The following is an 18,504-nucleotide window of genomic DNA, read 5'->3' on the forward strand; positions in this document are numbered from 1 at the left end:
CCTGTCAATCAAAGTATTTTTGCACATGTTTAATGGAATATTTTTTCAACAGTCCTTTGTCTGAATATCTCCTTCTAGTGATTCCCTTAAGGTAGACCCCCTCCAATCTCTTCTTTGTTAACTCTTATAAGTAAATATACAATCGTTCCATGGATTTAGGGCCATAAACAGCAGGGTCATGCTTCAGTTACTCACAGAAACTTTCTTAATTTTATCTCTAATAAGGAGGGATGAATGAGGGCTAAACCATGGGGTAACACCCTCCTCTCTTAACTCTGATTTTCAATCTCATCTGTGCTTGTCTTTCTTTACAGAAGAACACTTGAGTCATGAGAGAGTCCACAGAGGAAAGAAGTCACATAAATGCCAGCATTGTGGGAAACATTTTGCTTACAAGTCAATCCTTGTCATACATCAGAGAGTCCACACAGGAGAGAAGCCATACAGATGCCAGCATTGTGGGAAATGTTTTTGTTTGAAGTCACACCTAGTGACACATCAGAGAGTCCACACAGGAGAGAAGCCATACAAATGCCAGCATTGTGGGAAATGTTTTTCTCAGAAGTCAGACCTAGTGATACATCAGAGAGTCCACACAGGAGAGAAGCCATACAAATGCCAGGATTGTGGCAAATGTTTTTCTCGGAAGTCAATCCTCGTGACACATCAGAGAGTCTACACAGGAGAGAAGCCATACAAATGCCAGCATTGTGGGAAAGGTTTTCCTCGGAGGTCACACCTAGTGATACATCAGAGAGTCCACACAGGAGAGAAGCCATACAAATGCCAGGATTGTGGCAAATGTTTTTCTCGGAAGTCAATCCTCGTGACACATCAGAGAGTCCACACAGGAGAGAAGCCATACAAATGCCAGCATTGTGGGAAATGTTTTTCTTCGAAGTCAGTCCAAGTGATCCATCAGAGAGTCCACACAGGAGAGAAGCCATACAAATGCCAGCATTGTGGGAAATGTTTTTGTTTGAAGTCACACCTAGTGACACATCAGAGAGTCCACATAGGAGCGAAGCCATACAAATGCCAGCATTGTGGGAAATGTTTTTCTACGAAGTCAGTCCAAGTGACCCATCAGAGAGTCCACACAGGAGAGAAGCCATACAAATGCCAGCATTGTGGGAAATGTTTTTATTTGAAGTCAGTCTTAGTGAGACATCAGAGAGTCCACACAGGAGAGAAGCCACACAAATGCCAGCATTGTGGGAAATGTTTTGCTCAGAGGTCAGACCTAGTAAAACATCAGAGAGTCCACACAGGAGAGAAGCCACACAAAACCCAGTAGTGACCTAATGTTATTTTTGTCATTAAGGAATACAAAAAATATATGTTCAATCCAGTTGTGCTAAGAATAGTCCCTTGTGATTTTGCTTGTAAGGTTTGTCTATCTATATGTCTATGTTTTAAGGTTGTATTTTGTTAAGTTTGGGTTTTTATTGGTAATAGTATATGTAGATAATTACTTTGGCTTGTAAATTGTGGGTTGTGGTATAGTTTAGGTAGCTGGGGGGGGGGGCTGGGATTTGTTATATATATGAGTTATGGGAATGATAGCTTTTGGAATTTGTGGGATGTTGGCTGAAGAAAGTTGGAGGTCGGTATTCAAAGAAAGGGCTAGTTTGTGGGAATTGCGAAGGCGCCTTGTTACCTGTGCGGCATAGACTGTGGGAACTGGAGGTGGGGGCTAGGTTTGGAAGAGGGTGATATTTTAGGTTTTGGGGTTTTAATATATTGTTTGGATTGGAGTGGACAGTTCTGGCTTAAACACTGAATTTCTATGTCTTCTCAATAAAGTTATTTGCTATTTCAACACACTGGACTCTTTGATGCAAAGAAGTTCTGAATTTGCCCAAACTGAACCTTTCTTCTCTCCTCAGTCCTCCGCTCCATTCCCAGCCATAACAACAGCAGAGGCAAATACACACACACACACACAAACATACAGGATACACAGAGAGAGCTTTACTTCCAAATCAGAGCCTTCCTTTCCTGACTTTCCCTCCTGAGTCTAGCTCTGCACCTTGGGCTCCATTGCTGTCTCCTCAAAGGAAGAAAGGAGGGAAGGAAGGGGAGGCTGCTGAATCCCTGGCACATACCTTCATTTCCTGCAAAGGCCGCCAGTAGAATAAGCAGCAGCATCTAGGCCTTGGCAATCCCTGCGCATGCTGAGGAGGGGTCTTTGGGGGCATCTGTGTATGCACAGTCTCAGCCCCTGAAGCCATTGCTGCCTTCACAGTCTGTTCTGAGGGAGGGAGAGAAGTGGAGAGAGCCCTCATTCATTCAGAGGAATGGCTGGAGGGTCTTCTGGGGGCCCTTGAGGGGTTATAAGAAGGAAGGAAGCCCCTCTTCTCCCCCAAAGAAATGCAAGGGGCTTGTCAGGCTTCCTCTCCCTCTTTCCTTTCCTACCCCTCCTCGGGGGATTCCTTGGGGCCCAGGTGTTTGGGGGGTTATTATGATAAAAGGGGGCAGGGGGGACCCTTGGAGAGAGGCATGACCATGGAGGGGAGGGGGATCCAAAGGTAAAAAGGTCTTTGAGGAGCTCCCTCCCTCCTGGAAAGTGGGGCAGAGGAGAGACCCTCCCTTCTGATTCCTCATTTGGAGAAGGGTTTTGTGCCAAATAGAAAGCATCATACAGGATAGGGTTCAATAGCATTGGAAGCAACATATTTTTTGGGGGGAGAGAAGTTTTCTCTGGAGTCCTGGGGGAGGGGGCTCTGGGTTGGGGGGAGAGAAGAACCAAAATCTAAGCCAAGGCCAAGAGAAGGGAGACAGGGACCTCAGAGCTCTGGCAATCCCCTGGCAACGCGGGGACTAGGCTTAGACGCCCACAGGATCCGAATTGGGCACCCCCTCACATACTTACCTTTTCCCTCACAACAACCCTGCAGAGGAGGACCAACAGAGAGACCCACAGCCCCAGAAACACCCCTCCCCCTTGGTTCTGGGAGCATTCTGAAAGGGCCTTGGATTCCCCTGAAGGGATGTTGTTGTTGTTGTTGTTGTTATTATTATTATTATTATTATTATTTCTTTATATTCCACCTTTTCTCAAAGGAATCAAAGTGGATTACTATAATAAAATAACATACAATTTCAGAAATACAATTAAAATTCCAAACCCCCAACCCTCCTCCCAATTATAAATGGGTCATTTTCTGAAGGCAAGAGGGGAGGGCAGGAACGATACATCAGTAACAATTTCCATAACAGTAATAATAATAAATAATAATAATAAAATTTATTTATATACCGCTATTCCATGGATCATAGTGGTTTACAGCATAGTAAAAACAATTTAAAAACACAATATACAATAAAATAACAAGATAAAAACAACAGTACAATTACAAGGCTGACAGAATGGAAAAACGGCACATTCAGGGGGAGAAAAATAACACCAACATTCATGGGGGGAATGCCTGACGAAAAAGGTAAGTCTTCAAGTTTTTCTTGAAAACGTCAAGGGAAGTGGACATGCGGAGTTCATTAGGGAATGCGTTCCAGAGTCTAGGGGCTGAGACAGAATAAGCCCTCCTTGTGACAGCGTAGCGGACATATGGAACCGTCAACAGATGTCTTTCTCCTGATCTAAGAGTGCGGGGCGGACTATATGGGGAGAGGCGGTCCTCCAAGTACCCTGGGCCCAAGCCATTTAGGGCTTTATAGGTGATAACCAACACCTTGTATTCGGCCCAGAAGCGAATAGGCAGCCAATGGAGAGCTTTCAGAACAGGTGTTATATGGCTGGCCCTGGAGCAACCAGTGACCAGCCTTGCTGCCATATTCTGCACTAATTGAAGCTTCCGAGATTGGTACAAGGGTTGCCCCATGTAAAGCGCATTACAGAAATCTAGTCGAGAGGTTACCAGAGCATATACAACGGTTTCAAGGTCCCCCGGGTCCAAGAAGGGTTGCAGTTGGCGTATCAGCCAAAGCTGATAACAGGTGCTCCTACACCTGAGATGTAAGGTGGAGCGACGAGTCAAGGAGCACCCCCAAACTGCGAACCGAGTCCTTCACAGGGAGCGTGACCCCATTCAGGACAGGTGGAAAAACTTTCTTACCTGGACCAGGAGAACCTATCACCAGTACTTCCGTTTTCTCTGGATTCACACTGAGTCTGTTTTCCCTCATCCAACCCATTACCGACTCCAAGCAGGCATCAAGAGGAGAGATGCCATCCTTAGTTACTGCATCAGTCGGAGACATAGAGAAGACTATTTGGGTGTCATCAGCATACTGATAACACCGCGCCCCATGTCTCCGGATGATCTCTCCCAGCGGCTTCATGTAAATGTTAAATAGCATAGGGGACAAAATCGCTCCCTGAGGGACCCCAGATGTAAGGGCCCTCTTGTCGGAACGACAGTCCCCCAGCTCCACCATCTGGAATCTGCCCGAGAGGTAGGAACGGAACCACTGCAAAGCAGAGCCCCCGATACCTAACTAAGGCGATCCAGAAGGATACCATGGTCGATGGTATCGAAGGCCGCTGAGATGTCCAAGAGCACTAACAGGGACACGCTTCCCCTGTCCATGCCCAGATGGAGATCATCAACTAAGGCGACCATGGCAGTCTCAACTCTATAGCCCGCCCGGAACCCGGTTTGAAATGGGTCGAGATAATCCGTTTCATCCAGGAGTCCCTGAAGCTGAAAGGCGACTGCCCTCTCGATCACCTTCCCTAAAAATGGCAGCAGCGAGACAGGCCGATAATTATTCCGAATTAGGGGGTCAAGGGAGGGCTTTTTTAATAGAGGTTTTACTATGGCCATCTTTAATGCAGATGGAAATTGCCCATCCCTGAGAGATGTATTGATGATTTGGTGTAACATACTAGTCACAACCGTTCCCCCTTGAGCTGTCAGTCATGAAGGACAGGGATCGAGAGAGCAAGTTTTCTTCCTAACACTTCGCAGAATCCTGTCCACATCCTCAGTACAGACAAACTCAAAATGATCCAGTTTAACCAAGTCCACGGAAGCTCTGGACACCTCTACTCTATATTCTGAACTAATGCTGGCATCAAGATCAGCCCTTATCCGAGAGATTTTATCCGCAAAGAAGTTGTTAAATTCGTCACAACAGGCTTTAGATGGTTCCAGAATAGGGTTCGGGGCAGGGGATAGCCGAGGGGGACTCCAGTAACGATGGCAAGGGTAAGGGTCAGGGGGAGGGAGAGGCATTCAGTAGATCTAATCTAGTCTGGAAAGGCCTGCCAAAGAGATCCGTCTTAATAGCCTTCCTAAAGGCTTCCAAGGTGGAAATATGTTCCAGAGCTTGGGAGCGGCTGAAGAGAAGGACCTCTGGGTCACTGCTGAAAGTCTGGTCTTCTTGAGTTGTAGCAGGTTCTTCCCAGAGGACCTGAGTCTCCGGATGGATCGTATGGGAGGAGGCGCTCCCTCAAGTAGTCAAGACCCAAGCCATGGAGAGCTTTACAGGTTAAAACCAATACTTTGTATCTTGTCAGGAAACGAATGGGCAGCCAGTGGAGGGATTTAAGAACCGTTGCAATGTGGGCAATTCTAGAAGTGCCCATAACCAACTTGGCTGCCATATTCTGTACCAATTGAAGTCTCTGAACTTGGCACAAGGGTAGCCCCATGTAGAGTGTGTTACAGAAGTCTAGCCGAGAGGTGACCAGTGCATGTACTACTGTTTCAAAGTCTCCCTGCTCCAGGAAGCGGCGCAGTTGGCATATCATCCAAAGCTGATAACAAGTGCTCCTGACCTTTGCATCCACCTGAGCTGTCAGATGAAGTGATGAACCCAGGAGCACTCCCAAACTGCAGACAGAGCCTTTCAGGGGAAGTGTGACCCCATCCAGAACTGGCTGATATAACTCCATTCCCAGATTAAGGTCCCTCTTACAAGTACCTCCATTTTACCTGGATTCCATTTGACTATGTTGGGATAGCAGGGTGAATGGAAGGGGAGATAGATATTTGTCAGGCTCCTAATTGCAGCCCCTCTTCCAACACAAAAGGCAGTACTTTGAAAAAGGAACAGCTTTTATTGAAGAAGATACATGCAATAGAAGTGACTTTTTTGTCAGGAATGAAAGTATAAACATATCACTTTTATAACCATATCAATTAACCCCACCCCATTAACCAATAAAGCTAATTAATTGGATAGCCTGTTCCCGCGCAGTGTTTTCCCATCCAGGATTCATGATTAACAATATATATATATATATATATATATATATATATATATATATATAATATGAAACCCCATCAATCCCAATCTAATATGATACCATATGAAAATATAATAAGCACAAACCCATAGCAACATAATACAATATAAAACTACCAATAACTCTCTATGTTGCCCCTCCTTTTACAGAGACATATCTTTTAAAATCAAGCCTCTGTTAGAAGGATGATTCCCACACATTCCAACCCTAGGAGAGAAGCACATTCTTTAGCCATGATCTCCCTACTTCTTTATAGTATCTTCTATTAAAGCACATAATAAAACATATTATTTTAACCCACCATAAATACCATCTATCTTAACTCTAATTTAAACCTAAACCTATAACCCTTATGGCATGAATCCCTAAATGAATAAATGAATAAATGCATGAATAAAGGGATTAATGACATATTGTGACTTCAGGCTGGTGCTCCTTGCCTCCAGCAATGAGATGGAACCATTGTGAATTTAGGCTAATGCTGCTTACCTGTAGGTTTGAGATATGACCATTGCAACTTGAGGCTGATGCTTCTAGCCTGAAACATTGAGACTGGCCCATTGCGATCTCAGGCTGATTCTCGTTGCCTGAGAGACCGAGATTGGCCCATTGTGACTTCAGTCTGATGCTCCTTGGATGAAGGATTGAGACGGTACTATTGTGACTTCAGGATGGTGCTCTTTAACTGAAGGACTGAGACTGGCACTTTGCAACCTCAGGCTGATGCTCCTTGTCTGAAAGGTTGAGACAGGAGAACTGTCACTTCAGACTGGTGCTATGTACCTGAAGGATTGGGACTGGCCCATTGCATGTCAGTGTATAAGTGTCATAAACATTAAAAATATTAGGGTTTGATTATTAGAGTTAAAGTAGGAGTTATAGTTGTAGTTCATAGTAAGTAGTGTAGAGTGATGGGTTATAGAAAGCATGTAGTGGGAAATGTTAGAAAGACAGATGATTAAGGAGGGTGTGTTGAAAGACGGATGGGGTTGCAGCTGGAGACTGGTTATTAAGGAGAAGTGAAGCTGGCTTAGGAACAGAGCTCTTCAAGGTGAGGCTGTCTGGGAGAAGGGAAGGGAAGTATAGACAACCTTGGTATCTATGCAACCTCTGCTTGGGTTGCTTTAGTTTGGGAATTGGGGGCTGGCTCAGGGAGGGGTTGAGCTAGTTCCTTCGGACTTCAGACTTTGCAAAAAGGTGTTAATGGATGTTTCTGCCTGGATTCATCAATAAAGCTTCTTTAGTTCCAAATGAGTTTTATTTTTTAAGCACAGGACTGATTCCAGATCTCACATTGCAACTTCAGGCTGATGCCCTTTGCCTGAGAGATAGAGACTGTCATATTGTGACCTCAGGCTGATGTTCCTTTACTGATTGATTGAGACCAAACTATTGTTAGTTCAGGAAGATGTTCTTTCCTGAAGGATCGAGACTGTCCCATTGTGATCTCAGGCTAATGCTCCTTGCCTGAAGCATTGAGACTGTGCATTCAAGCTGATGCTCCTGGGTTGAAGGATTTAGACTATCCCATTGTGACTTCAGGCTGATGCTTCTTTCCCGAAAGACTGGGGATGGCTCATTGTGACCTCAGGCTGATTCTTGTTGCCTGAGAGATTGTGACTCCAGGCTGCTCCTTCCTTACCTGAACACATGAGATTGGCCCATTGCTATCTCAGACTGATGCTCCTTTTCTGAAGGACTGACACTAACTCATTGTGACTTTGGGCTGATGCTCCTTCCCTGAAGGATTAAGATGGGCTTATAGACTACAGGCAGGTGTTCCTTACCTGAAGGATTGAGCCTGGCCCATAGCGACCAAAGGGTTATGATCCTTGTCTGAAGCATTGAGGCTGTCCCATTGAGATCTCAGCCTGAGGCACCTTTCCTGAAAGATTGTGACGGGACTATTATGAGTTTAGACTGATGCTCCTTGCCTGAAGGATTGAGACTGGACCATTGAGATCCTTACCTGAAGCATTGAGATTGTCACATTGTAATCTCAAAGCCATCCAGTCCAACCTCCTTCTGCCATGAAGAAAATCTCAATCAAAGCATATCTGACAGATGGCCATCCAGACTCTGTTTAAAGGCCTCCAAAGAAGGAGACTCCATCATTCTCTATTGAAGGAGTGTGTTCCACTGTCAAACAGCCCTTTCTGTCAGGAGGTCCCTCCTAATGTTGAGCTGGAATCTCTTTTCCTGGAGCTTGCATCCATTGTTCTGGGTTCTCTTCTCTGGAGCAGCAGAAAACAAGCTAACTGCCTTCTCAGTATGACATCCCTTCAAATATTTAAACAGGGCTTTCATATCACCTCTTAACCTTCTTTTCTCCAGGTCTTCAAGCAGAGGCTGGATGGCCATCTGTCGGGGATGCTTTGATTTGCATTTCCTGCATGGCAGAATGGGGTTGGACTGGATGGCCCTAGTGGTCTCTTCCAACTCTATGATTCTATGATTCTAGATAAAGAAGAGATGAAGTTGGATTCATTTGCAGATGATGATCCTCTGATAATGACACAGAAACCGAATGAAGCTGTAATCAAGTTATTGGAAATATTTCAGACATTTGAAAACATTTCTGGGCTTAATATTAATTAATATTAATTAATATTTAATATGGATAAATCAGAGATAATGTTTATGAATACGAATTAGCTGGAAGAAAAAGGAACCCAAATTGTGTCAGGATTGAAATTGGGGATTAAAAATGTGAGATATTTAGGTGTGAATTTACCAATTAAGTTAGATAATATTGTAAAAGGTAATCATAGTCAATTAAGGGGGAAATTAATAATCAGATTTCTAAATGGACAAGTAAAAATGGGAAAATGTTAACAAAAATTAGAGTGTTTAAAACGATGGTATTACCGAAGTTTTTGTATTTATTTCAAATGATCCCAGAAATAATTCCTAGCAAAGTTTTAAAGAAATGGAAAAGGTCAATATTAAAATGGATATCAGGAAAAAAAAGCCAGGTTATCTAAGGCATTATTACTGAATATGAGGATTAAAGTAATGGAGGATGGGGAGCTCCATCCCTCGAATGATATTTTGAGGCGGTTCAATGGCTAAGAATGATAGAGGCAGAATATAACCATGATATAAAGTGGGTTGAATTAGAAAGACAGAGCAATCAAATGGAAAATGTCTTTGTCTTTCAGGGGAAAATATGGGGGGAGGTATGAATTTTAAACATGAGGACACTCTGAGGGGCTGCCATTGGCTTGAATCCCCTTCCCTCCCTCCATCCCTGGCCCTGATTGGCTGGAATCCCAGTCCCTCCCACCATCCCTGGCCCTGATTGGCTGGAATCCCAGTCCCACCCACCATCCCTGGACATGATTGGCTGGAATCCCCTCCCTCCACCATCCCTGGCCCTCATTGGCTGGAATCCCTGTCCCTCCCACCATCCCTGGCCCTGATTGGCTGGAATCCCTGTCCCTCCCACCATCCCTGGCCCTGATTGGCTGGAATACCTGTCCCTCCCACCATCCCTGGCCCTGATTGGCTGGAATCCCCTCCCTCCCACCATCCCTGGCCCTGATTGGCTGGAATCTCAGTCCATCCATCGATCCCTGGCTACTTTGTGTTCTGGCATCCATTTTGTGTTCCAGTGGCCATTTTGTTCTGGAACCTTCCCTGAGGCTTCAGTTGAACAGAGGCTCCTCTTTCTCTCCTGAGGCTCCAGAGTCAGAAGGAGGCCAGGCTCCTTGGGCCAAAAGGGAGGAAGTGTGTCTCTTTGTGGGTCTCTTTGTATCTCTTTTCTGAGAGGGTTTTCTTACACAGCTCTGCTCCTTCTGGGGATCATAGGTTTTTAAAGGGATCAGAAATGGGAGGATAGTTTTAATACAAGCCTTTTTCTTCTTCTTCTTCACAAACATGGGGCTTTGGCTCCTAAGAGGAAGCTAGTCCCGCAAAAAAGGCCACAAGTGGCTCCTTTGGGAGGTTTTAAAAGTCTCCCCCGTTTCCTTATTAAGAGACTTTCAGGCAAGAAGGAAGGAGGCAGACCAGAATAACTCATATTACCAAGAATGAAACAAACAACAACAACAACAAAGATAAGGATTAGAAACTAAAACAAACTACTTATTTTTTTAAGGAAATCCATTATTAGGAGGGTAAAAACAAGAATTGGATGCTTCTACCATTATAAAACCAGCTCACGCTGTATCTGCACTGCAGAAATAACCCAATTAGAAACCACATTAACTCTCCTGGCTCCATCCTGTGGATTCCTGGGATTTGTAGTTCTTTGTGGCATGAGAGCTCTTTGGCAGAGAAGGCTAAGTGTCCCAAAGGTAAAATCCCAGGATTCCATAGCACTGAGTATTTAAAGCGGTTTGAGAGTGCCTTGTTTCTATAGTGCGGATGCAGCCTTCTTGGGAAAGGGGCTGATGCTGGAGAAAATCACTGGGGACCTCTGGAGGTTTCAGCAGATGATTTATTTGTTTGTTTGTTTGTTTATGATGCACTCATTTCACATCTAGCTACAGGGACATAACAAGGGCCCTCTCCAATTCCTCATCCCCTCATCCTTCACCACTCTAATAAGGCATGGAGTAACTGTTGTGTAGGGGAGCTGCAGTGAATCTATGCTAGGTCCAGGACGCTTTGGTTGGAGCAGAGGGAGGAAGGGGATGCCCACCTCTGCATTGGCCCAAAGGAGGCATATGTCACCTGTGTATGTCACCAGCAGCATGCTGTTCTCTGTGTCTTTGAGGGCTGCAGGGCTTCTTGCCAAGCCAATCCTAACCCTGGTCCCTTTTCTTAGGACCTTCATCTCGGCCCCCTTGGACACGGCTTTGGGGCCTCTCTTGCTGGAAGTGACCAAGTGCAAGACCACCAGGACCCCTGCCCACCTGATGGCCAACACAGAGGCCAAGCGGAGGGAGTTGGGCTCCAAAAGAAACAGGCTGCGGAGGTACAAGAATTCTTTGGTGAGTTGAAGTTCTTGACTATTAATTTCTTTTTTTAAAATAATTATTATTTATTTATTAAAATTAAAACAATACAAAATTATATAAACATACACACGACATTCAAACCTATCCATTTATACCTTTACATAGATCATATTACATAATAAAGATACTCATTATAAAATTGTGCTATATATTTGTAAAAACTCCCCATTCCATCTATCTATCAACTTATCTATCTAACCCTAAAATTTACTTAACTCTTCTTCACTTCTTCTTAACTACACTAATCTAAATCTTTCTCTCCTTCTTCCCTAACCCATACATTCTTCTTCTCTTCGTTATGATCTCAATTTCTTACTCTAAGCCCTCTCTAAACTAAAATTCTAGGCTTCCAAATTGTACTTTTCGTATCTTCCACTCTTCTTCAAAATCTCATTCTCTCTTCATTCTTACACGCTAATTGGCTTCCTTCTTACCAGTATGTACTACCTTGATTAATTTACTTTCTTAAAATTTAACAGAAAGGAAATATGGGTTCTATCTTACCAAATCAAGGTATATTAATAGCTGCTAAATTCCCCAAATTCTCTTTCAAAAATTTGATAACCACACTCCATTCTTCCGTTAATTTCCCCTTATTTTCATTCCTCAATGTCTGAGTTAATTTGTCCATTTCTATTCCATCATACAATTTTATCATCCAGTCCTCCTTTGTTGGAATATCACTACATTTCCATTTTTGAGCATAACATATCCGGCCAAGAGAAGCCATATAAAAAACAATTTTTCCATATTTAGAGGGAATTTCATCTCCAAATATACCCAAAAGATATCATTCGGGATTTAAATGTAAATTGATATTTAAAATTTTGCTGATCCTTAATCATTGCCCAAATTTTTTTAGCCCAATCACACGTCCACCACCAATATTCTTTTTACATTTCCAGCATCTGTTGCTATTGTTTTTATAGATGTTTACTAGTTTGTCTGGTGAGAGATACCATTGATAAAACATTTTGTAAAAATTCTCCCTCGTTTTGAGAAGCTGTATATCTAAATCCGTTTTTCCAAACTCTTTCCCATTGTGAAAGTAATATAGGGTGGCCAACACTCCTTGCCCCTTTAATCATCTGGTGTTTTACCACCTCCTCTTCTGTGTCATACTGTAATAGTGTTTTATAGATTTTGCTAATTAATTTATTTTCTTCAAGGGCCAAAATCTTTCCTAAATGACAGCCATCCTCCTTTCTTACAAAACCATATGTTTTCTCATCTAACCTAAATCGTTCATAGATCTGTCTGTATGTGAACCATGTTCCTTTCCATCCTTCTTCCAGTAGTTTTTCTATTGTTTTAATTATCCAATTTCCTTTCTGAAATTCCAACAAATCATTATAATTATGCCATTTTGAGTCTTTGGCCATTTCCTTTCTAAAGAAGGCTTCATGAGGGGAGACCCATCCGTTCAATTTAGGTAGGATTCTATCTTTGTAACGGTTCCAAATTTTTAACAGGGGTTTCCTGATACAATGATCCATAAAAATTTTATTTTGTTGGGATTTCCCATATGCCAAGTAAGCATGCCAACCAAATTTCAACCCATTCCCTTCCAATTCCAGAAGTCTTTCATCCTCTAGAGTTACCCAATCCTTAACCCACAACAACATGAAAGCAAGCGGAGAACATATTCTCCCAATATGGCAGAGACAGCCCTGGTTAACCCTCTGTCACCCCACTTTTTCAGGGGATTTTAAAAATTTCCCGGTTGCTCTCTCCTCCTCCGACTTTCCCCCTTCTCAGCTCACTTCAATTCCTGAGTGCCATTCAGTTTGCACCCCATCAACTCAAAAGTGGGGAGAAGAGAGGAAAGACGGAGGCAGGATATTGCCCTTCCTAGGAGGCTGAAGCAAAAGCAAACTGCTGTGCCCTTCACCGTTTGTGTGACCTTCCTCATAAATAACTTTGGCCATCTTCACCGCCTTCTGGATTGCTTGTCCACATGTGTCTTGCTTTTCCCATCTGTGCAATGTTGGAGGATATGGGGGAACATCTCTGGATCTAAATATGGGGTAGCCCCAGTGGCCCTCAATCCCAGCGTGCTCCCCAAAACTGTTATTAAAAATGACGTTTGCCTCTGAAATGTGGCAAGAAATTTCTAAATGCACTATAATTCTTGGGTGGCTAAATGTTCTGTATGTGTTGGGATAGTGAGTATCCTAATACATCCTCAATATCCCAGCAATGGCCTAAATAGTATTGTTTATGATATTAGAATCATAGAGTTGGAAGAGAGCACAAGGGCCATCCAGTCCAACCCCCTGCCATGCAAGAACTCTCAATCAAAGCATACACATCAGATGGCCATCCAGCCTCATCTTAAAGACCTCCAAGGAAGGAGATGCCACTGCATTCCGAGGAAGGAGTGTGTTCCACTGTCAAATAGCCCTTACTGTCAGGACGTTCCTCCTAATGTTCAGGTGGAATCTCTTTTCCTGGAGCTTGCATCCATTGTTCCAGGTCCTATTCTCTGGAGCAGCAGAAAACAAGCTTGCTCCCTCCTCAATATGACATCCCTTCAAAAATTTAAACAGGGCTATTATATCACCTCTTAACCTTGTCTTCTCCAGGCTAAACATGTCCAGCTCCCTAAGTATATTATATTGAAAGGATTCGAGACAAACTGGATTTAAAGGCAGCAGGTTTTTGCTTGCTAACATAATTTAAAGTTTATTTCCTGCACTGAATTCTGAAGTGATGAAATAATATTTGGATGCATTATGTGATTTCCTCCCCTTTTCCTTAGTCACTCTCTGGATGAAGGCTGTTTTCTGTTGCAGGTGACCTTTGCGGATGTGGCAGTATATTTCACTGAGGATGAATGGAATCTGTTGACGAAGAAGCAGAGACTTATGTACAATTGTGTAATGATGGAGAATTATGAGAATGTGGCTTCTGTGGGTAAGGAACCTGAATCCATTCTCCTTTCTATGAAGATTGAGCTCCCTTTTATGCTAAATTATCCTGGTGTTATGATTCCACTAGAATTATAGAATCATTTCCAAACACCATCCAGCCTCTGTTTAAAGACCACCAAGGAAGAGGACTCCACGAAACTAAGGGAGTTGCACTGTCAAAGAGCTCTTACTGTCGCTCCTCAAAGGGCTTGATGGTTTCAAGATCCTTCACCACGTTGGCTGCCTTCCTCTGGGCATGTTCCAACTTGACAACATCTTTTTGAAATTGTGGGGCCCTGAACTGGACACAGGATTATTCTGACTAAAGCTGAATAGAGTAGCACTGTTACATCCCTTGATCTAGAAACTTTACTCGTATTGATGCAACCTAGAATGACATTGGCTTTTTTAGCTGTATACTGTATTGGTTGTGAGTCATCTCCTGGTGGCACACAGCATGAAGCATCCTCTGCAGTTAGCTTGCATCATGCCATGTGCTCTGACTCAACACTCAATGGCAGCCTCACAGGAAATGATGCCATTTTTCAATGAAAGTATTTTTACACATATTTATTGGAATATTTTTCAACTGCCTGATTATCTGCTTCCACTGATTTCCTCATGGCAGTTCCCCTACAATCTCTTCTTTGCTAGCTACTATGAGTAAAGATACAGTCATTATATGGATTTGGGGGCATCCAGAACAGTGTCATGCTCATGTCACTCACACCAACTTTATTAATTTAACCTGAAATAGGGAGGCGTGAACGTAGGGCTAAATCTTGGGGTAACACCTTCCTCTCTTAACGCTGAGATTAAGTCTTGTCTGTCATTGTCCTTGTTTACAGAAGAACTTGTCAGTCATGAGAGAGTCCACACAGGAAAGAAGTCACATAAATGTCAGCATTGTGGAAAAAAATTTGCCTACAAGTCAGTCCTTGTCAAGCATCAGAGAGTCCACACAGGAGAGAAGCCGTACAAATGCCAACATTGTGGGAAATGTTTTTCTTCAAAGTCATGCCTAGTGATACATCAGAGATCTCACACAGGAGCAAAGCCATACAAATGCCAGGATTGTGGGAAATGTTTTTCTCAGAAGGCACACCTAGTGATACATCAGAGATCTCACACAGGAGCAAAGCCATACAAATGCCAGCATTGTGGGAAATGTTTTTCTCAGAAGGCACACCTAGTGATACATCAGAGATCTCACACAGGAGCAAAGCCATACAAATGCCAGCATTGTGGGAAATGTTTTTCTCAGAAGGCACACCTAGTGATACATCAGAGATCTCACACAGGAGCAAAGCCGTACAAATGCCAGCATTGTGGGAAATGTTTTTCTTTGAAGTCATACCTAGTGATACATCAGAGAGGCCACACAGGAGAGAAGCCCTACAAATGCCAGCATTGTGGGAAATGTTTTTCATCAAAGTCATACCTAGTGATACATCAGAGAGGCCACACAGGAGAGAAGCCACACAAATGCCAGCATTGTGGGAAATGTTTTTGTTGGAAGTCACACCTAGTGAAACATTTGAGAGTCCACACAGGAGTGAAGCCATTCAGATGCCAGCATTGTGGACAGTGTTTTTCTCAGAAGTCAAACCTACTGACACATCAGAGAGGCCACACAGGAGAGAAGCCAAACAAATCCTAGAAGTGAACTAACATTATTTTTTCAAGAATTAATATAGAAAATATATTTTCAATCCAGCAGTGAAAAGGCCCTTATGGTTTTGTTTGTCAGGTTGTCTATCCATATGTCTGTGGTTTGTCTGTGGATAAGTCTGTTTATGTTTTAAAGTTATATTTTGTTAAGTTTAGGTTTTCATTGCTGTTAGTATAGATCATAGTTTATAAATTTGACTGGAGATTGTAGTATAGTTTAGCGAAATAGAGGAGTGGGACTTGTTGCAGCTGGCTCGAATAGTTATGGGAATGATATTAACAGGAAGGGGGTTAGTTCTGGGGGTGGCAAAGGGGGTCTTGTTACCTGTGGGGCATAGACTGTAGGAATTGGAGGTGGGGACTAGACTGGGAAGAGGGTGGTGTTTTAGGTTTTGGGTTTTAATGTATAGTTTGGCTTGGAGTGGGCTTAAACACTGAATTCCTTCTATGTGTTCTCAATAAAGTTCTTTGCTATTTCAACACAATTGACTCTTTGATGCACAGAAGTTCTGCATTTGCACAAAATTGATACTTTCTTCTCTTCCCCAGTCCTCAACTCCATTCACAGCCATAAGAACAGCAGAGGCAAACACACACACACACACACACTGAGAGAGAAAGCACTATATGTACAAAGCAGAGTCTTCCCAGCCTTTCTCTCCTGAGTCCAGTTCTGCAGCTTGGGCTCCATTCCGGAAGGAAAGATGGAAGGAAGGAAGGAAGGAAGGAAGGAAGGAAGGAAGGAAGGAAGGGCGTACTCCTTCCCTTCTTCCAGAGGCAGACATTATTGTAGAGGCTATAGGTGAGGTGTCCAGTAACTCAGTGAATAAGATCATACTGGATCAATTTGAATCTGTGAGTACTGAGGACATGGAGAAGCTCCTTGGAAGTGTGAAGAAGACAACTTGCCCTCGCAACCCTTGCCCTTCATGGCTAGTCCTCCAAGTAGGAGATGCACTTAGGACTCACCTGAGATGTATCATAGATGCATCTCTTAGGGAGGGCTATTTTCCATCTTGCTTAAAAGAAGCAGTGCTTCAGCGTCTTCTGAAAAAGCCCTCCCTAGATCCCTTGGACATGAACAATTACAGCTCCATCTTCCATTTCTAAGCAAGGTGATTGAGAAGGAAGTTGCTCTTCAACTCCAAGCATTCTTGGAAGAATCAGATTATCTAGATCCATTTCAAACTGGCTTCAAGACGGGATGCGGAGTCGAGAATGCTATAGTCGCCTTAGTAGATGATCTTTGCTTGAACACCGACAGATGAAGTGTGACCCTGTTGAAGCTTTTGGATCTCTCAGTGGCTTTCAATACCATCAACCATGGTATCGTTCTGGAAAGCCTGAGGGAATTGGGGATTGGGGGCAATGCATTGCAATGGGTCCGGTCCTATCTCTCAAGCAGATTCCAGACAGAGATGCTTGGGGACAGTTGTTCCTTTAAAAGGGGGTTTAAATTTGGCGTTCCTCAGGGCATCATCCTGTCACTAATGCTGTTTAACATGAAACCACTGGGAAAGATAATCTGGAGACATGGAGTGCTATCAGTACACTGATGACACCCAACTATATCTCTTCATGCCGCAGACCTCTGCATCAACTAAGGAAGGCATCTCCCCTCTGAATGAATGTCTTGGGGCAGTAATGTGCTGGATGAGGAGAAACAGATTACAACTGAATCCAGATAAGACCGAGGTACTTGATGAAGATCCTAATCCAGGTATGGAGGTTTGTCAACCGGTCCTGGATGGGGTCACACTCCCCCTAAAGGACTGTGTTTGCAGTTTTGGGTGTGCTCCTGAATCCGTTGCTCCAGATGTGAGTTCAGATAGATGCAATGGCCAGGAGTGCCTGTTATCAGCTTTGGTTGATATGGCAACTGCGCCCCTTCCTGGAACTTGTAGCCCCGAAAACTATCATGCATGCTCTGGTAACCTCACGTCTTGACTTCTGTAATGCGCTCTACCTAAGCTACCCTTGTACCAAGTCTGGAAAATTCAACTAATCCAAAATATGACTGCCAGAGTAGTCACTGGAAGGTCTAGAGGTGACCATATCACACCTATATTAAAATCTCTTAATTGGCTGCCTATTAATTTCAGGGCACAGTACAAGGTCTTGGTTATAACCTTACTTACGGGATCACCTTCTCCCATACAATCCGCCCCACACATTGAGGTCCTCTGGTAAAAGCCTTGCTACCATTACCTTCTTCTGAGACTGAGAAAGTGTAACTTGCCCAAGGGCAGCCAGTGAGTTTCTTTCTTTCTTTTTTTTTTTTATAATTTTATTGGTAGAATGAAATTAATAAATTGATAAAATATTGATTAAATTCACCTTACAATAATATATAAAAAAGACTTTTACATTATATTCCCCATACATATAATATATCCCTTTATATTCCATTCTTTACTACTTTATCTAACTTTAATTCATATTTCCTTTCATCATATATGTTTCATAATTCCCCCCTTCCCCCAAGTGCTCCCCATCCCCTGAGCCTAATATCTTCTTATTACTCTATCTCCAGAATTGTAACTCTTACTCTGCTGGTAAAACACCTCCTTCTTTTCCTAAAACTTTTTGTACAAATGTTTTCCATATTGCTTCGAAATCATTTCTCTTGATTATTCCTCTTCTAAACTTAATTTCACTAGTTAACTTATCATTAATTGCTATTTGCCAAATCTCTCTATACCAATCTTGCATTTGTAAATCTCCCTGGTCTTTCCACTTTTTT

The 18,504-nt window shown here is 43.1% G+C and overlaps 1 protein-coding gene across 1 annotated transcript; it reads left to right on the forward strand.

Moving 5' to 3' along the window:
* Positions 1-286: 286 nt before the first annotated feature.
* LOC149290417 (uncharacterized) lies at positions 287-1,518 on the forward strand (the record flags this gene model as incomplete). The annotated part of the gene is made up of 1 exon (XM_089489293.1): positions 287-1,518. A coding segment is annotated over one exon (1,011 nt), but the record flags the coding sequence as incomplete, so codon positions are not given.
* Positions 1,519-18,504: the final 16,986 nt, after the last annotated feature.

Source organism: Sceloporus occidentalis, unplaced genomic scaffold, assembly GCF_023333645.1.
Source record: "Sceloporus occidentalis isolate IW3139 unplaced genomic scaffold, rSceOcc1.0.p SCAF_39, whole genome shotgun sequence".
Lineage (NCBI taxonomy): Eukaryota > Metazoa > Chordata > Lepidosauria > Squamata > Phrynosomatidae > Sceloporus > Sceloporus occidentalis.